The sequence below is a fragment of the Panthera pardus genome, unplaced genomic scaffold (genome assembly GCF_024362965.1).
Source record: "Panthera pardus isolate Hobbes unplaced genomic scaffold, ASM2436296v1 HiC_scaffold_3, whole genome shotgun sequence".
NCBI classification, from domain to species: Eukaryota; Metazoa; Chordata; class Mammalia; order Carnivora; family Felidae; genus Panthera; species Panthera pardus.
In genome coordinates, this window is record NW_026526876.1 from 19,165,155 (window position 1) to 19,188,473 (window position 23,319).

The 23,319-nt window shown below is 57.2% G+C and overlaps 2 protein-coding genes and 1 long non-coding RNA gene across 7 annotated transcripts in view; 1 reads left to right on the forward strand and 2 right to left on the reverse strand.

The window, feature by feature from the left end:
- Nucleotides 1-17,777, reverse strand: NHERF1 (NHERF family PDZ scaffold protein 1). The gene is made up of 6 exons (XM_019466318.2): nucleotides 17,078-17,777; nucleotides 5,789-5,950; nucleotides 4,759-4,912; nucleotides 2,438-2,478; nucleotides 1,200-1,289; nucleotides 1-953 (listed from the first exon to the last, which is right to left on the reverse strand). The coding sequence occupies exons 1-6, from the start codon at nucleotides 17,537-17,539 to the stop codon at nucleotides 762-764; spliced, it is 1,101 nt and encodes a 366-aa protein (XP_019321863.1). The 5' UTR covers nucleotides 17,540-17,777; the 3' UTR covers nucleotides 1-761.
- The window catches only part of LOC109276978 (uncharacterized), a 19,906-nt gene continuing 12,195 nt past the window's right edge, over nucleotides 15,609-23,319 (forward strand). Inside the window, exon 1 of the long non-coding RNA XR_008418819.1 lies at nucleotides 15,609-16,162. This is a non-coding gene — a long non-coding RNA (uncharacterized LOC109276978). The remainder of the gene's footprint in view (nucleotides 16,163-23,319) is intronic.
- RAB37 (RAB37, member RAS oncogene family) overlaps nucleotides 18,797-23,319 on the reverse strand; it is a 55,137-nt gene continuing 50,614 nt past the window's right edge. For all 5 annotated transcript variants that reach the window (XM_053893056.1, XM_019466321.2, XM_053893057.1 and 2 more), the window contains 7 exons: nucleotides 23,183-23,224; nucleotides 22,614-22,680; nucleotides 22,482-22,534; nucleotides 21,458-21,523; nucleotides 20,799-20,855; nucleotides 20,645-20,721; nucleotides 18,797-20,451 (listed from right to left, as the gene is read on the reverse strand). In XM_053893056.1, the coding sequence (XP_053749031.1) occupies nucleotides 20,346-20,451; nucleotides 20,645-20,721; nucleotides 20,799-20,855; nucleotides 21,458-21,523; nucleotides 22,482-22,534; nucleotides 22,614-22,680; nucleotides 23,183-23,224 (468 nt within the window). In that variant the 3' untranslated portion in view covers nucleotides 18,797-20,345. The remainder of the gene's footprint in view (nucleotides 20,452-20,644; nucleotides 20,722-20,798; nucleotides 20,856-21,457; nucleotides 21,524-22,481; nucleotides 22,535-22,613; nucleotides 22,681-23,182; nucleotides 23,225-23,319) is intronic.

The following is a 23,319-nucleotide window of genomic DNA, read 5'->3' on the forward strand; positions in this document are numbered from 1 at the left end:
GCGGTTTGGAAGCCAGTTGAATTTCTGATGGGAGTTTCCTTACAGTGGGGTGGCTGGACAGGAGGTGGCCAGACCCTCCCCATGTTGCCCGGGGCTCCCGGTGGTGAGGGGGGTGGGGGGGGCGTGTAGTAGGAGCAAAAACAAAGTTTAAGGCTAAGGTTGCTGCTATGTCCTGGATGCAACAACCTGGAAAATCATGTTAATCAAGGAAACAAAAATCCCTCTAAACTCTGTCTGTGGTACTGCACTCAAAAAAAAAAAAAAAAAAAAAAAAAAAAAAAAAAAAAATCAAATGAACAAAAGTAAATGCCCCAGCCGCAGCTCTGAGAACGACGGGCCCCTGTCCATTCCACAGCATTGCTGTAATCAGCAGTCCTTGATTAACCTTTGACTCATCACTTGGGGTCGTGAAAGAACAGGACCTCTTGCCTGTCCCCAGGTCCTTGCTTGGTATGGGTTTCACTGAGGTCCCAGGGGTGTGGTGAGGGCGCCCCTGGTAGGCTGAAGCACTCAGGAGACGCAAGCCAGAGTCTGCTTGCTGACTGGGGCAGGATGGAAACATACTCACCTTCCCCAAGGTAAGGGAAGAGCACGGTTCTCTAGAAAAATCAGATTCACCGATAGAGGAGGGACGCTGGTGCTGATTTGTGTGTAGATTAGGGAGGGGAGTGAGTGGGGAGGAGGGAGAGGGAGCTGGCTCGGGTGGGGCAGGGGGGCTGGCCCAGTCGCACCAGCTTTCCCTGGTGCCCGCAGGAGGACACTCAGAAGTTGCTGAAGAGTTCGTTTTTCTTGCTCCAGTCCATCTGCGGAGCCCGCTTGTTGCTGCGTTTCTGGTGAGCCCTCTCTTTGGCCACGGCCAGGGAGATGTTGAAGTCCAGGATGGGGTCAGAGGAGGAAGAGGTAGACGAGGGTGCTGTGGAGTCCTGTTTCCTGGGGCTGTCTTGGGAATTCAGCTGCAAAGAGGAGGGGGCGGCGGCAGAGGGCCGGGAGTCAGTGCCTGGCGAGGCGTCCCGGTCCTCAGCCTCGGCAAGGTGGCCGGCTCCCTTGGGGCAGTGCCCAGGGAAGCCAGGTCACAAGAACAGAACGTGGCATAGCATGTGACCTCCAAGGCAGGCTGGCGTGCCAGGAACGAGCGTGGCTTGGGAATGGGCTTCCTGTAACTCAGTGCCACCCTCTGCCCGCCCGCCCGGCCAGCCTACCTCCTCGCTGGTATCACTGGAGGTGGATCTTGCCAGGGCTGATCTGGGGCTCTCAGAGGCTACCTCAGCCAGGACTTCACGGCTGTTCTCCTGAAACAGAGAGGAGGGGTGTGGGTTGGCAAGGGATGGGGTGGGGGAGTCCTGAATAAGAGAGGAGCCCCCGGGGGAGACCGGTGCCCAGTCAGAGAAGCTCCCCTCAAACCTTTAACACCCACCCCAAAGCCCCACTGCCTGAGCCTGGAGGGGCCCCTCGGGGATTGACAGTTTTACATTCCTCTAAGGATCAGAGGGCAGCCTGGTTCCACCACCCAGGTGGGAGTGACCGTTGTGGGATTAGCGGAACTGCTCACACAGAACCCCCTCCCCAGCCCTCCCGAAGGAGCCTTCAGGGTTGACTAGCCTTTGGGGCCAATGACCATGGAGGGGCTTCATGGAGGGTGAGGCACAGAGAGCCTCCGCTTGGCACCGGGAACACGTGTGATACTCCCTGAATTCCTTCTGGCCTGTTTACTTGGACTTGACCCTAGGAATCTTGAAACCTTCACCCCAAAGTAACCAAGAAGGGCTTGAAGGAATAAGGCTGATGAGAGTTCTAGGCCCACCGATGGGGTGACACAAAGTTCAGGTGGGCCCTGGGGGGGAGCCCTTGGGGAGGGGAGACCTTTCAGTAGACCCCGCAGAGAGCTCCAGCTCTGTGGTCTGACTCTGAGTCAGCCTGTCTCGGAGTGAAGGTCTTGGCCAAGGCTCTGACTTGGTGCTCAGCCTCTGCCTGGGTTCCTCTGCGGCCTCAGCTGGCACCAGGCCCCACCATCTCTTCCCCAGCCTCCACTGCCTTCTCTTCCCTTCCGCCCAGGGAGGAGGGGAGGAGGGGCTTTGTTCTTCCAACCCAGACTGGAAGCAGCAGGGCCCAGGCAGCGTGCGTCCAGACACTGAAGCTCTGTTCTTGGGGGGAAGAAAGGCCTCTTCTGTACGGTGGGGAGTTGGAGGCGGGGTTTGTCACCAGGATGGCGGGCTGCAGAGGGGCCCGGCCAGGCCTCTCTCTCTCCTGACTGCCCTGGCGCTAGGCAGGGGTTGAGGGGTGCACCGGCAGTTCTATAGCTTGGAGCTCAGAAGGGAGCAGCTTGGAAACGGGGGTTTCAACCTGAGCCACACAGCTGTCCCTGTCCCAACCATGCCACCTTCCACCCTTCTGCAGCCCCGCATGAGAGCCAGAGAAGTGTTAGAGGGCCTGCCTTTACCTTCCGGATCTCCCCATTGGTAAAGGGCTCGGGCAGGGGACCTACGGGAAGGAAAAAACAGCAGAGGTGAGTCCAGAAGCTCTGGGGAATGCGGACAGAGTGGTGCCTGGAGAGGAGGGAGAGCTTTGGGGTTTAGGCCATAATTAGACCTTGTTCCCTACGTCAGTGTTTAAGTATCTTGACTGCAACCTTCTAGAAGTATGTCTGACTTTCTGGTGACCCAGCACACACGCAGAGACTACACACGTGTAACAGAAGTTTCACGAAACAACATTTCCCCTTCTGCTTCGTCAGTGCTCTCCAATGTTTTCGATTCAGTTTCATTCAAAGAAGTATGCTGGTCTCTGCTAAGTTGATCTCATGAACCACTGATGGGTAATGAGCTATTTGGAAAACCAATGTTCTAGATGGGGATGAAATTCCAGGCTGGCTGCCTAAGACCTGGGAAGCAGATCCCCGGGCCTTGGCACTAGGGCCTGATTCAGTGGGTCTGGAATGGGCCTAGGAATCGACATTTTTCAAATGGCTCCCAGGTAGTGATGCTGTCACCAGAATTGGAACTACACCCCAGGTTATGGTTAGTACCTGCCTTGCCTGAAAGAGAAACTAATCCCACCTCGTGCTTGCCAATGTGAGGGCGAAGGGATGAGGGGGCTCAGGGCAGTGTCCTGAGTGCGCCCTCCCCCTGCCATGGGGAAACTGGTGGTGGCAGGAGGGGTCAGAAGGAGAGACACCAGCCTGGGGTCCCCGTTCCACCTCTGGGGACTGGTCAGCCTGGGTGGATTTCTTCTGAACTCTTCATTTAATGTCATTGTGCATCTTTCGTGCTGGCCTGGACAGCAGGCACACCCGATTCTCACCATTTCCTCCCTGTTGCTACCCACAGCCTTCCCACGATGGCCAAGCAGGGGATTGCTGGGACCCGGAGACACTCACTCTCCCACTCCCCCCATGCTGGCCCCTTCCCCACGAGGGCCAGGCTGTCTCATGTGGTCAGGAGGCAGCTGCTGGGAGGGGGGCATTCTTCTTGCGGACAGTTACACCCAGCTGGGAGGAGGAGGGCGGCCTGGAGACCGCAGGAGAGACACCTGGGGAGGAGACCTGCCCCCAGGCCTCTCCCAGTGCAGCTTCTCTGGCTCGAGGCTGCGCTCACAGTAGTTCTCAGGGCCCATCCCACCCAGCCAGAGAGATAAGAAGAAGGAATGTTTGAGGGCTGATTTCTTAGGAGTAGGTGGGGGAAGGATGCCAGAGGCGGCAGGGGAAGGTATTGGAGGAGTCTCGTGGAATCCAGATTCCAGCTGTCTTCCCCAAACCCTGTTGCCAAGAGGAAGGCTGGGGCTTCTTGGGGCCTCAGTTTGCCCTCACTGAAGAAAGGAACTACCTGGGCTATCTGGTTTCTATGAACATGGGAAACAAGGGTGAGGCAGTGCCTGACCGCCCATGCCTAGAGTCTGCGGGGGACTTCCACCTGACCCATCCCTGCTTCCAGGACCGCCCCCCCACCCCCACCCCAGGACCCACCTGGCCCCTCCACCTAGGGATAGGGGTCTGTGGCAGGACCTCTGAGTAGATCACCCTCCTACAAATAAAATCCTGACACCCTCAGGGAGGCCCCACCCACTGCAGAGTTCAAAGAGGTCCCACCTACCCTACACCCCCCTCCCCAACTCCCCCAGGAGCCATTTTCCCAGGGAGAAAGTCCAGACCAGGGAGTGAGGGTTGCTTAACTCCTCACTGCCCTCGGGCGGCAGGGTTGCCCGGTTTGGCTTGGACTTAGGCAGGGGGAGGTGCCAGGCTTGGCAGTGTAATATGGGGGATGGGGAGGGCAGGGGCCCAGGGACCAAGGAGGGACCCACTGCTCTCTAGAGCCAGTGAGCCTGGGTTTCCAAGACAACCTGAGAGAAGGGAGGGGAGGCACTGGGCCCCTGTCACTGGACTCTGATCTGACCAAGCGGAGCTGGAGTTAACCCTTCCCTTGCGGCAGCACTGCCTGGAGAACCTGCGAGGGGTGCGGGGATGGGGGGCTGAGGCTTCCCTCTGGTGCTGCTGCTTTGGCCTGGGAATGAGTGCCTCTGCCCCGTCTCGCCATCCCTCATGCCGGCCTCACCCTGTCATATGCCACCCTCAGAAAGCCACTGCCATCCCCGCTTCCTCTCCTGACACCAGGCTCCTTTCCCAATCTCCACCTTTGGCCACCCCCCGAAGGAGAGGGAGGGAGCTGAGGCAAGAAGCTGCCCACCCCTCCCCTGGTACACAGTAAAATCTAGAGCACTGGCCAACATCCTTGATTTGGGGGCCTCCGGCTGCCCCACCCAGCTCACCGTTCAGATGCTCCTGAGACGGGGTCACTTTGCATTTCTTGAAGAACTCATCGGTTTCCTTGTCTACCACCAGCAGCTTGGTCTCGTCCCCACCAGCCTTGATGGCAGATACCACATCTGCGTGCTGCTTGCCCTCCATACAGACCCCGTTCACCTGTGGGTGGGGACAGGGGTTAGCGGCACAGTTTTGGAGGGATAGGTGGAGGGAGGTACAAATGGTCCTCTTTGTCCTCGGCCAGGTGGCAGTCTGGGGACACTGAGGCCCCCCCTGCCCAGTTGCCTGTGGAGTCTTAAAGTAAGCCAAATGGTCCTCCCACCTGACAGTCAAACGAGGAGGCAGGACACATGAGAAAAGCCAAAGAAAATATGGAGAAAAGACTAAACAAACACAGCTGGGACAGGAAAGATAGGGGAGGCCTGGGTTGGGCCCTAGCGTTTCTATGTACTTGTGTCCGACTTCCCTCTCTGGGCCGTGGTTTGCTCACGTGTAAAATGAGAAGTCTTGGGAGAGCTGATCTTCCAGCTCTAAGGTTCTAAGACTGAGATTCTGGGGCCTGCCCGAGGCACAAGGTTCACATTTCCTTTCCTCCTGAGCACTGCACAAGAGTGTTTGCACCTGCTGACACGGAGGCCTCCAGCAGTGGGAAACTCTGCAGGTGGCCACCTACATCCACTGGGATGGATGGGTGGGTGAATCTTGAGCCTGTCTCTTGGTAAAGAGCCCAGAGGAGGTGGGGGCAGGAAAGAAGTCCGTCCATCGTCCACCACCACCACCCACCCATCCATCCTTCCATCCATCCATCCGTCCATCCTCTCTCCCTCCCCTCCTGCCTACCCACTTACCACTCTTCTCCTCTCTCTGGCTGCCTCCCTCCCTCCCTCCCTCCCTCCCTCCATCTACCTGGCATCTGTGGGCTACCTGGGCCCCATGGACTAACCAAGGAGCAGACAGGGTGATGGCTCCCCCAGGAATTGCTTATCTGTGGGGATGCAGTCAGGAAGGGCCTGGGAAGAGGGTGAGAATCACTACCTCCACGATGCGGTCCTGAGCCCGGAGCCCCGAGGCCTCGGCAGGTGAGTCTGGGTCCACTGCCCGGATGAACTGGCCTGGCTTGGACTTATCGCTGTGCAAGTTGAAGCCGTAGCCATTGGCACCCTTCTTCATGGTGCAGAGCCGAGGCCGAAGCTCACGCTGTGGGGATAAAGGAGGGTCTATGACCATTCTCCATCTCTGGAGGTCCCGCTCTCCCTGCCCTGTGCCTGATAGCCACCCCCCCCCCCCCCCCCCCCCCGCCGCCATCAAAGAAACACTGGGGAATAAGGCAAGTTTGCTGAGCTCCCACAGAACAATTCGACAATTTGAGAATGCTGGGCTGGGCCCCAGAAGACCTGTGCAGAGATTTGGCATTGTAGCAAACGGCTCAGGTGCCTGTCCAAGCCAGCCGCCTTTTCTGTTAAATGGGAGGCAGGACCACATTAGCTCAAGTCCCTCCCCTTGTGACATTCTAAGGTAAATAGTGTTATTCTGATTGCTACTTTCTCCCTCCCCTCTAAAAGTTCAGCCTGGCTAGGTGACTGGGGATCCCTGGCCCTTTTGTACCCAGATCTCTGCAGCGGGGGAGGCAGGGCAGGTGTTTACTGAAAGCTGGTCAGCATGTTTATAGTAAAGCCTTTCCCCATCCAGGCCAAATGGCCCAGCCAAAAGGAAGCAGGCAGCCAGATGACCACAGACCGGGGAGAAGCACAGCCAGAGGTCCTGGACAGGACAGGGACCCCCCACCAGTAGAACCAAGGCTGAGGGCAAAGGCAGCCATAGAACCCCAAAGAACCTGTTGGTCCCCAAGGAGCCTGAACGGGGAAGGGGCCATGAAATCAGGGCTGGGCTGAAGGGAGCCCTGTGTGGCTGCAGCCCAGAGTGGGGACCTACTGAAAGAGCTCAGGCAGGTTTCTCTCAAGCACTCAGACACTCTGCTGAAAATGTTTTTCACCATCCTTGGTCCAACTTAAGCAGCTTAGCTCAGAAGCTGCAGGCCTAGGGACACATTTACATGATGGAGGGAATCTGGGTGTGCAAGGCCCAAGCAACTGAAACCTTGACCAGAAGCCTGAGCCTGAGGCCTGGCTTGGGGGACCCTCTCCCCGGCCTCCCAGGCCTGGCTGGGCAGGGCTGCATCAGCCAGCCTACTAGCTCTTGGTGATCCCCCCCACAGGCCACCAGGCAATGAGCAATGGCGGGAGTCAAGACCCTGGCTGGCCCAGGGGCCAGCTTCCCCACTTAGTAGTTATGTGACCTGGGGCAAGTTATTTCCTTCTTAGTGCCTTAGGTTCCTCATTTATAGGCCATTCTTCTTGTCACCTGCCTCCCAGGGTCCCAGGGTTGCTCTGAGGCCAAGTGAGATAATTAGCATAGGCAGAAACACTTTACAACTCCCAAATCCCTGTGCACTCGACTCGTAGACTTTCTCAGCGTTGGGGACACTAATGAATAATCCCCTGAAGCAGAGAAGAGAGATTCTGGGGGTGAGGGTGGGGGCCAGTTTGCTCTGAAACGCCAGTCCCAGGCTGGGAGTAGAGCTGGCAAGGGAGGGCAGGGAAGGAGAGGAGGGCTTACAGGCCTCCTGCCCGAACTTGCCAGCCCCAGGAGGCAGCTACCATCTGGGGCTCCCCACCCCTCCACTCTCAGGGGGTGGCTGAAGGGTGACTTTGCCTTCCTTCAACTGCCCAGGCAGGTCTTTCCCTGTGTTTCAGGATGTTGGTGGGGGCTGTGGAGAGAAAGTTAGGAGGGAGAGGTGATGGTTGGACCCTAATCTGGGCCAGAGGCCCTGGGCCCTTCTCCTCCAGCAGGCTCTGCTCAACCCAGAACAATAGCAAAGACAAAGATGTGAGCGTAAAAAGTGTGTGTGTGGCCGGGGGCACGGAGGCACCCTCTCCCCGGGGGCCGTGAAGCATCCCCTTCTCCCAAGCTCTCCAGGTCCCCTGGGCTCCTCACTGCAGGGCACAGTCCCAGGAGGCCCCCTGCCACCACCTGCCTCATTCATCTCTCCCCTCCGCCCAACCCCCACAGCCCTCCCAGTCCCCAGGGGATCTTGTTCAGGGGTTAGTGAGGCTCTTCTCCCCTCCAGCTAATCCCTCCACAAAGCTGACAGCCCAGCCCTCCCCCAGGCCGAGGTGAGCAGGAACAGGTCTGACCAGTGCCACCAGGCAGGCTCGGCTCGGCTTTCCACAGCCAGGCTGAGCTCACGATCACCCTGAGAAAGTGGGGAGGAGAATCAAGACGGGGCGGGGGGGGGGGGGGGGGGGGGGGATGGGAAGGGGCAGCTCTGACATCCTTGCTCCTCCCCACCTCACTCCAAAGAGCCTTCCCTAGCAACCTGGCTGGGGCTGGTCACCCCCATTTTTAAGAAGGAGAAACCGAGACTCCACATGTTAAGCCCACTGCCTGATGTCATAGGGCTTTACGGTGCAAGAGCCAGGGCTCCAATCAGGTCTCTGACTTGGACCCAGAGTTCCTTAAACCATTTGTGGGCTGGTCCTGAAGGACCCAAGTGCAGACTGGGAGGAGGCCCAGTCGGAGCCCGGGCCTCTGCAGGAGTCAGGCGTAAACACGGGTTGCCCTCCCGTGGTGCGCCCTCCCACCGTGGCTGCAGTCTCTGCAGGGAGGCAGCTGGTCGCTGATGAAACCACAGCCTTCCTTCCGGGTGCTCAAGGTCTTAAGGCTTCTTGCGGCCAGAGCTCCAGCCTGAGCTGGGGGAGCCTGGTGGCTCCGGGAGTGCTCCTGGCCAGCAGGGCGATTAATCGGCCTGGGTCTCTGTGCTAGAGGCTTCCCTTCCTGATCCCTCTGCGTATCTCCCTGGACGCTGTGTCTGGTGATCTGTCATTAAAGCCGGAGGGCCTGCTTTGAACCTCACTCCCCTCTGCCAAGTACCAAGCTATTAGGATTAGAGGAAATGGGGCTCAGTTACCCCATTGCTCCCTTTCCCCTGCACTGGGACCTGCTCCACTGCCCTCAGGGGGTAGCTGAGCAGGGAGAAGCGCCAGGTGGTTTTCTGAAGCGCTCAGACACCTTTAAGGGCCCCAACTAGCTCCCTCCTTCCCAAGTCCCCTTCCCACAGGAGGGGTGGAGGCTTCCAATTCCTCCAGAGAGACCAGCCTGATTCTGTCCACCCCTCCCCCAGCTGTCTCCAGGAGGTGTCACTGCCAGCTGCTGAGTCAGCCCATCAAAGGAGCCCATCCCAGCCAGGGTGGAGGCTGGTGCTGGCATGAGGAGTCCCTGGGGGCAGCCTCCCTGGGAATCTGGCGGGGAGGGCTGGCCCAGCACCCCCAGACCTGAGGTAGGACCTGGGTTCTGCTTCTGGGGAAAAGGGTAGATGGAAGGTCCAGGCCATCCTGGTCCTGGTGCGTGGCGGGCAACTTCCCGTGGGGAACATGGCCTCAAGAGGGTTCAGAGTACCAGGTGGGGCTCCCAGTAACGATGACAGCTCAGAAGCAGAAATCAGAATCTGCTCAGCGAGGAGCCTGGCGGAGACCAGGAAGCAAGAGGAAGGAACAAGAGGCAACGGTGGCCAAAGAGCAGTGCAAATGGGCTGGGGGGGGGGGGGTGGGTGCTGGGGGGCTGGATGGGTCTGAATCTCACTTCTGAGCAACGCCAGACAAGCTTGCCAGAAAAGACCCCGTCAGGAGAAGTGCCTCCAGACTCTTCTCCTGGAGTCTTCTCCCACCCTCAGGTTGTGAGGCTGTCCCAAATCCTGTCACAGGCCCCTGTGGCCATCCTCTCCATTCTCTCTTCTCCCCCAGGGAGCCCAGCCCAGCCCCGAGTGGCCGCCCAGTCACCTCCACCCACGCAGCCCAGGGAGCGGACTGCGGGCACGTTATTCAATAGGTGCCACCAGCAGCCACCTGGAAAGCTGAGGAAAGTCGATACCCTAATCCCAGTGCCCGTCTCTGGGGAGCAGGCCCAGGGCCGCTCCCTGTTGCTCCTAAGGGGAGGGCTGCTGGGGGCCGACGCCCCAGTGAGCCCAGCCCCTCCCTGATCGGTGTCATGGTGATGGCCCTATAGAAAACAGCCAGGTTGCTTCCAGAAGGCCAGCCAGCTGTGGGTCCCAGAAGGAATGGGTTGAAAGAGCAGGAAGACCACCGGGGTGGCTAAGGGAACAACAGAGGTGACCCTCACCTCCCAAGCCTGCCCTTCCCCCAACCCAACCCAGCCAAGGGCTCTTGTTTATACAGATAAGATTGATGCTTGCTGCCCCACACAGGGAGATCAGCCCCAACAATGGGGTGGGTGAGGGGGTGGGGGGAAGGTGGGGAAGGAGTCCTGGCTGTTCTGGTGGGGGTGGGATACAGGGTATGCTGGGCATTAAGGCACCGTGACTGCTCTGGGAGGCAACTCAGTTGTTCCATGGGACTCTGGACACACAAGCTTGGGCCTGGTACCAGGTCTTCAAGGAAGCCATGATAGATGGCGAGAGCTGGCCTGGCCTGAGGGTGACATGTGACTGGGCAGCAAGGGGGCACTGTCCTTAGGGCAGGTTGGGAAGTGACCAGGAGCTCAGACCAGAGCTCTAGGCTTAAAGGTATCCTCTCCTCACCCAAGGTACAGAGGGCTTGGCTGCCACTGCCCGCTGCCCCACGGTCCTGATATGGCTTCAGTTCACCCTAGAGGACCTTTCCCGCCCAGGTCTGTACGGACTGAGGGATGTTGGACACCTCCATTGGCAAAAAAGGAGCTACTCTAGCCCCTGGTCCTGTCCTTCCTGTTTCCCAGTGGGAAGGCCCCTCTTGGGAGCCCAACTGGGGTGGGATCCTGGAGAGAAACATATGCTCAAGCGGGGGCTGCTTCGCCAACGCAACACGCAGGGGCCCTGAGCCAGCTTCTCCCTCTGGTTCTTTTCTCCTGGTGCCGGCCAGAGACCCACCCAAAGGAGTTTGGCTCAGGTCTCCCCAGGGCTGGGCAAGCCTGGGACGGAGCAGGCTGGTACGTGGGCTGCTTGCTGCCTGGCTGGACACCATCCAGGCTGGCCGCCCCATGCCTGCCTGCCCCGCGGGCACTGCATTCTCGTCTCTTCTCATCCCTCACCCTCCTCCCAGAAGCCACTGGATTTAACTCCTGCAGGCTGTCCCAAGACCGACGAAGACCCTCAGGGAGCCTGTATACTTGGGGCCCTATTGAAATAAATAGCAGCTACCGTTTCATGAGCACTTACTATGTGCTAAGGACTGCACTAGGATTTTATGTGCACTTTCTCATTCAAACCCAATTATAGTCCCGCGAGGAAGGTATCATTGCCCTCGTTTCCCAGAGAAGGAAACTCAGGTCCAAAGAAATCACGTAAATGGCTCGAGTACCCAGCTGAGGGGAAAAGGCAGGCTCGGAACTCAGATGTGGGGCAGCACTGCCCGACAGAAACAGGATGTCAGGCTGGCAGGTAATTTAAAATTACACTAAAGTAAAAACAAACAAGAGAAATTAACTTTAAGTATCTTATTTAACACGATATACCCCAAACTGTTATCATTTCAACATAATCCACTTAAAAATATTTAACAGCATTATTGTTATATCCTTTTGTTTGTACTACGTCTTCCAAATCTGGTGTGCATTTCACACTTCTAGCACATCTCAAGTGCTAAGAGCCACATGCGGCAGGTGGCGGCCACAACGGCCCGCTGATATTTCTAAAGGCCTCACTCTCAACCATTACGCTGTCAGCTCCAAACGCTTTTCTAAATCAGCCCCCATGTTTGAATCGGGCACCATGACCTTATAAAGCACCCTTATACCAGACGACAACAATGAGCCGGTGGCACTTGAATCCCATTTTTAGGAAACCCGTGCCACCTGCCCTTTCCTAGGGCACAGGAAACTAAACATTGCCCAGAGGGCTATGTGGTGAGTTGTTCTGTTCCAGGGGAGAAGGAAGACCAAGGCCAACAGTCAAGGATGGCCTTCAGAAGGGGCCCTTTGTGCTACAGGGAAGCCCCAAAGCCAGCAAAGGTGGATTCTTAGGACCCAGGGGGTTGGGAGTAGGGTAGAGACTTGGTGGCCAGACTCCTAGCCCCAGCCCATTGCAGAAGAAGGGTGAGGCCACTTCTGGGCGGAGGCCTTCCATCAGGGCTGACACATTTTCCTAATGGTGCTGAAGGCCATCCCTTAGGGACAGAAGCTACCTGGACCCTTCCTTGCAAGTAGCTGATGCAAGCAAGCCTGAATTTATGCCATGGTAATGGCTCTTATGCGGCCCAGAATGTGACGGGCAGAGACACCCAGCAGGACACTCAGGCCCTCAAGGTCAACCCAACTGTATGGCCAAATGGATGTGTAGGCAATGGAGTCAGAGAGAGGTGGGTTCCGAGATACACCCCAGCTATGTGGTAAAGGCTCATTAGCTGAGAGCCCTGGGGCCAGCCAGCTGAACTGGCCAAGCTTCAGTTTCCACATGTAGACCGTTGGGGGCTAATTCCGGCCTCGCGGGGCGGTCGTGTAGATTAAAGGACATGAGGCATGTTTAATGCACAGCGCATTGCTAGACACAATACCTACCGCTTATTGAACACTTACTATCAACTCACAAAATGCAGAAAATAATACCCAATTTGCAGGGTTGTCAGGGGAATCCATGAAATTAGCATCCATATCTTTATGGCACGAGGCCGGACACTAGAAATTTTGAGTCTCCTTCCCCGGCAGGGCTACTCAGAGCAGCAAGATGAACACCTAATATCTAATATCGGGATGGAGAACCCTGGCTTCTCTCTGTAAAAGGCTTGCAGCACCAATGAAACCCTGGCTACGCCCCTTCCTCCCCTAACTCCTAAGTGCTCCCCCACTTCCCCAGGGCCCCATGGGGTGGGAAGTGTGGAGAGGAAGAGAAGGGCCCCTATCTAGACATACAGAGAAGGGCGCCCCATTCTCTCTCTCCAGAATTTAACTTTACAGGAACCTGGTAAGAACCAGGAAAGAAAGAGACCCCAAATATGTGGCTTAAGAGCAGGAACCAACACACAAACTATCACACATACCCATCTATTTAAAATCCAGACACCCTGCAGTTCTAACCCTGTTCTGCCCTCCCAAACTCTAACTTGGTCGGTGTGAAATGGCCTGCCTGTCCTGGGAAAGAAGTTGGTAGGCTTCCAGGTAATTGTGCCCACGCACCCACCTTGCTGCCTGGGGGGTGCCTGCACTCTTCTCTTTTCTGTTTTCTTTTCCTTTCCTTTCTTTTCTTTTTTTTCATTTTCTTTGCTTTTCTTTCTTTCCCTCTTTCTCTTTCTTTTTTTAATTTAAGTTTTATTTATTTTTTAAGTAGGCTCCATGCCCAACATGGGGATCAAACTCACGATCCCGGGACCAAGAGTCGCATGCTCCAACTGCCCTGGCCTGCACCGTTTCTGCCTCTGGGATCAGGGTCAGGTCTGGCAGGAAACCACCCCAAGCTGGGCACTGACACACTGAGACACACACATACACCCCTCTTATGTCATCAAGTCTCCCCCAAACCCTGCAAGGTGGGGTGTTGGTGTTCCCATTTCACAGAAGTAGAAGCTGAAGGTTGCAGGCCACAGTGGAAAATTAGGGTACCAGAGCCAGCTAACACAGAAGCCCAGAATTTTAGCCTTCTAGTCTTAAAATGGAAGCTTCCAGCAGGCAAGAGAAAAGAGTGGGTAGGTACTGCCTGGAATTCTGATCTCTGGGTGTGCCCGAGGTGCAAATGGGCCCAGGTATGCTGGACTGACATGAATTAGGATAAAGGTCCCTGGTGGTTATCATGCATTCATTCGTTCAAAAATTATTTGAGCCCCTCCCTCCTCTGTGCCAGGTACAGCGCTGGGGATATAAACACAAAGAAGACACAGTTGTTGCCCTCTTCACCACTGCAGCAGAGGTCAAGGTCACGAACAGATGATTCAAATATTGCGTGTTCAGAGCAATAAAAGATGCGGGACAGGGAGGAGGAGGTGAGCAAAGAAAAGGCTCATTCTGGGGGTGCCCCGGGGGCTCAGTCGGTTAAGCCTCCCACTCTGGATTTCGGCTCAGATCATGATCTCACGGTTCATGGGTTCGAGTCCCACATCAGGCTCTGCAATGCGGAACCTGCTTGGGATTCTTTCTCTTCCCCTCTCTCTACCCTTCCTGGGTTCAATCTCATGCTCTTAAAATAAATAAACTTTGGGGGGGTGGGGAAAGCTCATTCTGTCTGCAGCGTCAAGGAAAGGCTCCACAAGGCTGTGAGTGGTTTTCGGAGAGTGTGCCTTGTGGAGAAGGGGACTGACAAGTCCCCAGGCTGAAGGGTAGCATCGGGATGTACTGGGTTGCTGTATTGGGATGGGCTGTGGAACCCCCTTTGATTATTTGAGAACAGTGGCCTCTCACTGAGCACTCACTGAGCACCAGGCTGGGACACAGATGCACTTGCCCAGGCAGAGGCCGATCCAGGGCTGGCTGCCCCATGGGTGGGCATGCAACAATCACTGTGAAATACTTGTCAACTCAAATACCAACAGCGACGTTCGCTGAGCACTTACTTAGTGCCAGGCACAGAACGACTGCTTTTCAGACCGCCCCATGTGATCCCAACCCCAGGTGCAAGCTGTTAGGCTCCCACCTTACACAAGAGGAAACAGAGGCCTAGAAAGGTTAAGATACGTGGCTCAGGGCGGCCCAGCTACTACAGCTGAGCTGGCTCAGGCCGGGCCAGGCACCACTGTGACTGTGGAAGCTGTGGGCAGGGGCATTGCTGCGCCTCTCTCCGAGGGGGTGGGGAGAGTCACCGACAAAGCATGTGGGCAGAGCTCCAAGTCCCTTCCACCTGCTCCTCCAACAGCACTACAGGCACCCCCATGCCCTCTGCCCTGTATGATTCTTGATCCAGTCTGGTCTTTCCAGTGAGATGTCACCTGCCACCCACTCTTCGTGCAACACTGTCCCACATAATACCTTTTTCACTTGTGAGAGCCAATGAAGATACCCTAATAGCCCCCACTTTGCAAACATATTCAGGCTAAAACTAACTTAGTAAAACTCAAATTCTTTATAGGAGATGCCTTTTAGGGAAAAAAATAACTCTTATTATGTCTATTAACTTTTTTTTTTCTTTTTTGCAATGACAAGGGTGGGTCACCTGCATGGCCACCATACCAGAGTTCATGGGAATTTCCTACCAGAGGCACTGGCTATGCAGGAAGATGAAAGGGTCCTCGCACAAATGCCTGGGCAGAAAGAAAGGTGCTCAATTCAGCATCCACTTGGGGCTTGAGTGCTTCCCATTATTTGTAAAATTCTAGAGAAGGCGGGTGTCACTGTGTTACAATGCACCCCACTTTACAGATGGGACAACCAAGGCTCAGATAAGTTATGTGACTTGACTGTTGACCTGAAACCCCAAGAGGCCTGGTGATGGTGTCCCCAGGACTGGCTGGAGGGGATTCTACTCCCTTCTCCTGGCCTAACAAAGCAGGAACAAACGCAGTTGTCACATGACCATGGGGGGGGGGGATCGGATTCTGTGGTCACCTAGAAAGCAGGAAGTTAAGCTCCCCTGCTTTTTCAGCAGGCATGGTGGGAGTGAAAGTGCTAGGTCAAGCCTCCATGTTCCTGGCATCATACACCTCCCCACCCAGGCCCTCCTGCACCCAGCAGCAAAAAAAAAAAAAAGAAAAAAAAAAAGAAAAAAAAAAAGAAAAAGAAAAACTGAAAGGGCAATGGGAGGAGCTGAACATAACAGTATCTTGGTGGAGGATGGGGGCGGGGAGGTGGTTACTTGTGCCAGTGCCAAAGTCCAGAAAAAAAGGGGGGGGGGTGGGAGAACGGCAAATCGATGCACTCAGCACAAAGTTCAAACTGGATTTCTGCCTGGGACCAGAGGTCAGGGGTTCCAACTCCGCGGTGTCAAGCCCCTGCCAGGGATGCTCCCACCCCTCCCCCACCCTTGCCAACGCCAGCTTGGCAGTGGCAGGAAGTGGGAGCCTGGCGGCCTTGGTATTCCCAGCACCCAGCTCTGGCTGGACGGGGCTCCTGGTGACCTCACTTCCACGAAACCAGCTGGTCCTCTCCGGCTCCACCTTCTACCTTAAGGCTGAACAGTGCCCTTTCTCTGCCCAGGGAAGCTTCTGCTGGCACCATGGATACTCCTGCCACAGGCTGCCACCAGGTGGAGAGCTGGTGCAAGCCAAATGGGCCCTGAGAGGCCTAGCTCCCCACAATCTGCACCCCAAGGCGTCCCCCTTCACTCCCTGGGGACAGGAGGCTCTCATCACCACTCCTGTTTTGCTACTGACCCTCCTGCAGCTGGTCCACACTGGGATCGTTTGGGGAAACACCAAACTTGGGCAAAAAGTAACCAGCCTGCTTCGTGTCCCAGGACTGGAGTGAGACAAGATGATGACAGGGCAAGACCACCTGCCCCTGGTGAGTGCTGCTGGCCTCGGGACACCGGACCACTCTCCCCGCCCTCCCCCCAGCCCGTTCCCTTCCTCCAAAGTCCTCCCCTCCCATTCCCAGATACAAGCTGGCGCTTACTCCTCACATTCCTGAGACTCATAAATCCTCCTGGGTGGCAGAGCCACCACCACCTCCGAGACGCCTCTGCACCTCCTCCCCGCACCCCACCCCCACACTTCGCCCTGAGACGGCGGGGCTTCGTCTCCTCTTAAAAGTCACACTGTACTTCAGGAGGATGAAGTCCAGCCAGGCTGAGGTTAATGATACACACACCAGCCGGCGGGGTGGAGGGGGGGTGGTCGGGGGGTGGGGAGGTGCGGGGAGAAGCCTGTGGGCAACCCCTCCCCTCCTGGTGCTGGGGCTCGGCACAGTAAAGGGGCGGTTATTCCTCTTGCTTTTTGAAATCGGGTAGGCGGTCGCTTCACCCCAGCTTCAGCTACCACCCACAGGGGCCGTGGAGGAAGCTGGCACCTCTGGTGCGGCTGGGAGTCGGGTGGCCGACGTGGGGCGGGATTGGGGGGTTCCGAAGAACGCGAACAGATACCGCCAACAGAACCGAGGAAGGGGGACTGGGCTCCCCTGAGCCGCCCTCCTTCACCCCCACTCCCAAAGGCCAAGGGACAAGAAGTGCAGGTGGCAAGGCGCTCAGGGTCCCAGCCCAGTCTGGGGAGGGAGGGGCGTGGGGGTGGCGGGACGCAGCCCCAATTCAGCAACTGCCAGTTTGACCTGTCGGCGGGAGGGCGGAAGCAGCCTCCCGTTCGAGGATCTAGTTTCAGAAAGACAAGGCAGGCGCAGGGATGGGCGTCCGAGGGGCGCCTGGGTCTCTCCCGATCCCCACTCCCACCCCTTTCCAGTCGCCGCTGGGTCCCGGCCCACACTTACCCGCTCGGGACAGCTCTTCTCCACCTCGCGCGGTTCTGGCGCGGCGGCCTGCGGCTCATTTTCGTTACCAGCTCCCTGCGCTTCGGTGGCGACCGGCGGCTCGGCCTGCCCGGGCCCGTCTTGGGCTCGCAGCAGCTCCTCCCGGACCTGGACACCCAGCTTCTGCAGTCGCTCGTCCGTCTCGGGGTCGACCACCAGCAGGCGCACTGCGTTGAGCGCGGCGCGGATGCGGCTCACCACCTGCTGGTGGGTCTCTTTCTCTACGTTCTCGCCGTTCACTTCCACCAGCCGGTCTCCGGCCAGCAGCCCCGACTTCTCGGCTGGCGAACCGGGCTCCACCAGCCGGATGAACTGGCCCACCTTGCCCTTCTCCCCGTGCAGGTGGAAGCCGTAGCCGTTCGGACCCTTCTCCAGGCAGCAGAGCCGGGGTAGGGGCGCCCCGGCCGCCGCGTCCGCGCTCATCTCGCCCGGCTCAGTGGTGCGACGTGGGGTCCTGTTGGGGGCTGGGGGCGGGACGGTCCAGCCCTTCTCTCCTCCCTGTGGACCGGCAGGCAGGAGGGAGCGCAGGAGGGAATCCCCGCGCCGTCAGACTGGCTGAACAAGCAGGTGTGCGGCGAGCTGTGGCCCCGAACTGCTAGAAGTTGGAGCAGGAGCGCGTGGACCAATCCCCACCCCGCGCGGCGTCTGTGCGATGCCGAATCTGCTCCAGCCCCTTATTCCGGGGGCGGGGTCGCGCCGAGGGTGTGGACACCAAGGCCCAATCAGAAGCCACGAACAGGGGCGCTCGGGCCGGGTGAACAACTCTGACCAATGGGAACGCTCAGGGGCGGGGCCCAGTGCTCTGCGCGGCGCCCCGCGGCGCAAGAAGAAAGAAGGCTCAGGAAGTGGAAGTGTTTGTTACCAAGTGGCCGGAGTTGAGGCGGGGGGCGGGGCGAGTTCCTGGTACTGGGCGGAGGGACCCTCAGGCTCAGTTTTGGTTTTCTTACATTTGGTGGGGATTGTGGAGAGCCAACCTTTGGGTAAAGGACTCTAACGTTTTAACAGCCTTTAGCTAAAACCTTGTGTGCACTCCAATGAGGGGTGGGAGCGACTGTTGCCGGGGAAACCGCTCCAGCTCCGGGGCTGCAGGGTCGCAGAAGTCTTATGAACAAGACGAGGTGCACCTCTGACCCAACAAAGTTGTTTGAATAACGACATTTTCCCGTTCGTGGAGTCACTTTGCGTTGTCCAAGGACACGCTTACAGGGGTGCGGGCTCTCATCCTCGCTGGAACTGTGTGAGGGCTCAGCAGGGAGCCCAGGCTTCCCCGGGGCTGCCTACTGAGGACAGGCCACCTAGGACAAGGGTGTGAACACTGGCGTCAGCGTTTGGCTAGGGAAGTGGGGGAAGAGAGGCAGAACAGAGTCTGGTAACCAATCTCTGAGTACAGCGAGCAGAGGATAAACAGCCCTGGCTTTTTCCAATAGAAAACAAAAAACAAAAACAAAAAAAAAAACAAACAAAAAAACCCCAAATGGGACCATGAGATAAACCTTTCACCTCCTGGCCCGGGGAGAGGCTGGGGTGCCGGTTGGTTAGGGGTGAGGTGAGCAGTTGGGGGCATTGAAGGATGAGGATCAAATGATTTGGGCAGTGACAGTTCCCCCAACATGCATCATTTCAACATGATCTCCCCTGTCCCCTCTCCCTGCGCACCTCAAAGAAGCAGCGGACAGGGTGTACTTTCCAAATTCTGCAATTTAATTCTGAAAACACAAATGCGGACCATGTGATTCGGTCTCCTGTGACCTGCCTTGGGCCCCAGAAGAGCCCAGCAAGGTCAGGCTCCTCCCTGCTTCGCCTGGGAGAAGCCTAGGAGAGTTTCCTTATCAGGCCCAAGTTGGAGCTGCTGACTCTGCTCAGAGAGCAAGATTTCTGCCTTGAAAGCAAATGCAATAGCCTCAGAAATGTGAAGTGTGTACTTCTTCCTTTATCCTCTCCCTTGCCCTTGGCCTGGAGAGCTAGAGTAAAGGTGCCTCCAGGTCATGACCCGCATATCTCCTGTCCACCTCCATTTGCTGCAGTCAGGGACCTGGGAGACCGGTGACCTTGGCCCTACATAAACTCTGCTGACTCTCCTCACCCCAGTCTTACTCAAATGACCTTGTTTTGCACACTGTGTTGGTTTACCCAGTAATGGGTGACTTCTCACTCCCTAACTTGGCTCAGTGGGAGGAGAGATGGAGAGTTTTGGCCTTGGTGTCTGTCTGGAAGCGAAAAGGCATGAGTGGTCAAGGAGGAGACAGCGCTTGGGTTTGGGGGGATATGTGTGGTGGGGTGAGGTTTGCTCAGTTCTGCCTCCCATCTGCTCCAGAAGTCAGAGGTTTCTCCTTAACTGACTCTTAACCCAGTAGAAGCCCTGTGGCTGCTAGATGTGGGCTGTGGGGGTGCATACCTGCCAAAGGTTTGAGATAGGAGAAAAACCTTTTCCTGGCTGTGACCTCAGGTGTCTAGGGGCACAAGCAAAAAGGTAGAGAAGACCAGGGGTTCCGGGAGGTGGGGTTCCCCTGGGACCCAAGGTCCAGAGAACAGGAACCAGATGTTTTCGGCTTGTGAGCTGGAGGAAAAGGGGCACATGTCCCAGAGGGGGAGTAGGAAAGCCAGAGGCAGCCAAACAGATAGACTTAGTCTGGGTCACTCCTCCCCCCTGCACCCACAGAGCTCCGTCACTGCCCGATCTCCACATCTCTTATCTTCCCTAGCCTTGGTCTAGCTCCCGGCACCAGGGACCATCTTACTGGGGAAGACTGTTCCCTGGGAGCCGGAGGAAATGAAAGTTGGGGGTCTGCTTAGCCTCTCCAGTTGAGGTGAAGGTGGCCACGGGGTCACATCTGGCCCTCACACTGCAGAAGTGCGTCACTGCCCTCTGGTGCTGAACTGAAGCAACACCACCCTTGTCAAGGTTAGGAGGGAGCCTCAGCCCCCCAAGTCCAAGTAGCAGAAGGCAAAAGGGCCACCAGCTCCCTGCCTTGTTTTTCTGGTGCCCCGCCTCCCCCCTCCCTCCCTTTTTGTATTACATTATGTGTCATTAGGATGAAATAAATATGTTACCCTCCCCCAGGATGCAGGGAAACTACGCAACTAGGGTAGGGGTGGGAGTACAGCTCCCGCTTGGGAAGGGGCTGTCCACTGGGTCCCCCAACTCCCAGCCTCGCAGAATAAACCAGATCTGGGGGGAGAAGGCTGCATCCGCGGGGGCCTCTGGAGCCCCCTTGCAGGCCCTTGGTATTCACAAGACGGAGCAGCAGCTGGGCCGTTTCTTCTGGGACTCCACAAAGTCTCGGATCTGGAAGCTGGGCCCATCGGGCTGCCACAGGGCTCTGTATTTCAGCTCCCTTGAAGAGGAAGAAGCAGTGGGCTGGGCAGGGAGTGAACAGCTGCACCCTCCCCACTCCCACAGCTCGGGGCTACTGGACACAGCATGCACAATGTGGTTGGGCCAGGGGCTGGGCCAGGGGCCAGGCCCTACTGGATTCCCAGATGGTGCCACCCTGCCCTGCACGGTTCTCTTCCTTGCTCAGCTCTTACTTGGCAATGGCCAGAAAGGCTAACTCCACATTCATGCCCGTCTTGGCGCTGGTCTCCATGAAGGGAACGCCGTACTCCTGCCAGGAAGAGAATGTCCTCAGGGCCAGCCTCTGGCCGTCCCCACCTCTCACCCTGCCCACGGGGAGTCACTTACCCTGGCCAGTGTCTCTCCGTCCTCCGAACGGATCACCCTTTCACTGCTCACATCTGCCTGTCAAGCCCAGGTGGGTCACTCTGGGGAAGAAAACCTCCACCCCCAGCTGCCCCTTCTCAGGCCCTGGCTGGCCCTTCTTTTGCCTGAGGAGCAGCCACTGCCTGCCCTCTGCTGGTAGCCTGTGGGACTGCGGGTGGTAGGCTTAGCCCGCCCCCCGCCCACCAGGGTTTCTGCCTTGTTCAGGCAGAGTTACCCAGCTCCCAGCCAGGGGATCTCACTCACTGCCACTTGGTGAAATGGGAAACTGTCCTTCGCAGGGGTGTGGTGACCAGCCTCAGAGAGATGACAGTAGTTGGGGCTAACCTTTGCTACTTTTAGCGCCTCGTCTGTGACCCTACTACTGTGATCTAATCGAGGCTGAACAGCTGGGTATCCCTGGATCTCTCAGACCGCAGCTTGGGCTTTCCCTGGAGGGGAGAAGCTTTAAGAGGGCAGATGAGATGGGCTGAAGCTGCCACATAAGTCTGACCCTTGCCCTGGAGTCTGGAAAGAAACCTGTGCTGGAAGGATGTCCAGCTAACCCTCTGGGGCAACTGTGGGGCTGGGTGGAGCGAGTGGTGTGGCAGTGGGGCAGGAGGTGCAGGGATGGGCTCGCTCACCTTGTTGCCAAGCAGCATGATCACCACATCCCTCTGGGCATACTCGTGAATCTCAGTGAGCCAGGCCTGTGGGAGACGACGAGCTGAGCCAGGCCAGGCCTGAGACCCAGCCCTTCCCCCCTCCCTCTCCCCTGCCCTTCTTCCGTCCTGTTGGTTTTCCTGGGCTACTCACTGCCCTCCCTGAATTCTCTCATTTGCATCTTTGTTCTGGCCTCTCCAGTCTTGATCAGTTTTTCCTAGCCAACCCCAAATGCCGCAACTCCCTGTTCTAGAGAAGCCGGAGATGGCAGAGCTTTCTCTCCTAAATCAGCTGGGAGTCATCAGCGATTTCCTGGCTGCCCTGCTGAGGATTCTAAGGCCACATCAGGGCTCAGAGATCAAAAATACTGTGATTGATTAGTGATGTCTACCAGGAGCATGAAGTCAGAGGTGGCAATGAGTGCCACAGATCTCCATCCTCTTTATAAGCTGTTTTATATCTGCATGTTTTGGTTTCTCCTCCCCCCCCCCCCAAACCCCACCCCTATTTGCTTGGCAACCCCTGAGATCAGGCAGCTGTGAAAGCTTTATGGTGCTGTGCACACAGTGGGTGTTTGTACTTGTTGAATTTTTATCCCTACTCTCTTTTAATGGTTTGGCGGGGACAGAACTGCTCACTGCCTGAATCACTGTCTTGCAAGCTGGGCTGGATGTATGGGTAGACTTTCCTGCCTGGGTTCTCCCCTTGGCCTCTGTGGGTAATTGTCCAGGGTGGAGCTGGGTACTTTCTGAACACTCTGTCATGAAACGCGCTCATGAATCACGGGCAGGGCCAAGCAGGTGGCACAGGCACCCAACAGCCTGCCTGGCCTTTATGCCCACATGCTGCCCAGGAGCAGTTTATTACTTCTGAGTCACAGCTCAGGTGTTTTTCAAAAGGCAGCGGTGTTCTGGGTTCCACCCCTTCCCCATAAAGCAGGAAGCAGTCCTAGCCTGCAGAGGCCCCGCCCCGGCTGCTTCTGGGTGGCCTGTGGAGGGGACCTACCCGGATGTTGTCGAAGGAAGATTTGTTGGTGATGTCGTACAGCAGGAGCAAGGCTGCGGGAGGAAAGAGAGCTCACACAGGGGACGTGGGGCGGAAGGCTGGGCATTACAAGTGGGCTTGGGAAGGACTCACCCTGGGCATCTCGGTAGTAAGCATGGGTGACGCTGCGGAACCGCTCTTGCCCGGCGGTATCCCAGATCTAGGAAGGGACAGACAAATGGTCAGAAGGAGGCAGCCTGCGGGGACTCTGCTGGGTCGAGCGAACCCACTCTGGAGTGTAAGAGATGTGTGGGGAGGTGGGCTGTTTCCTGCTGTAGGTGCTCAGGGCCTTCTGAACATCTGACGGTGCTCCGGAGGGGGGCATTAAGTTCTCAAGCTGGGTCAGGCTATAGCCCCTTCCCTAGCCCAGGGGTTGGGGGTGTCCTGTCTCCTACAGCATATGAGGCCTGGGAAACTGGCGGTGGGGGCGGGGGGAGCTGGAGCAAGCCGAGGCTAGTCTGAAGGCATGTGGAGCTGCCTTTGATCGAGGGTGCTGGGAACTGCTTTTTCAACAAATATCAAACAAACAAAAGCCGTTTCCTCTGGGCCCCACAGGAAATTGCCCCAGGCGGAGGGCAGGGCTGGGGGCCTTCTGTGGTTTGGGTGAGGAGCAGGGGCGGGGCTCCACCATCACCCTCCTTCCCCGGCAGCCTCCTTCTCACCTGCAGCTTCACCCTGACACCATCCACAGTCACCACTTTGTTCTGAAAGAGAAAAGGGCAGAGGGAGGGTGGATTTGGAAAGCAGGGGAGGCTGGGGTCCTAGGCATCCAACAGAGCAGCAGACATCCTGCTGGTGG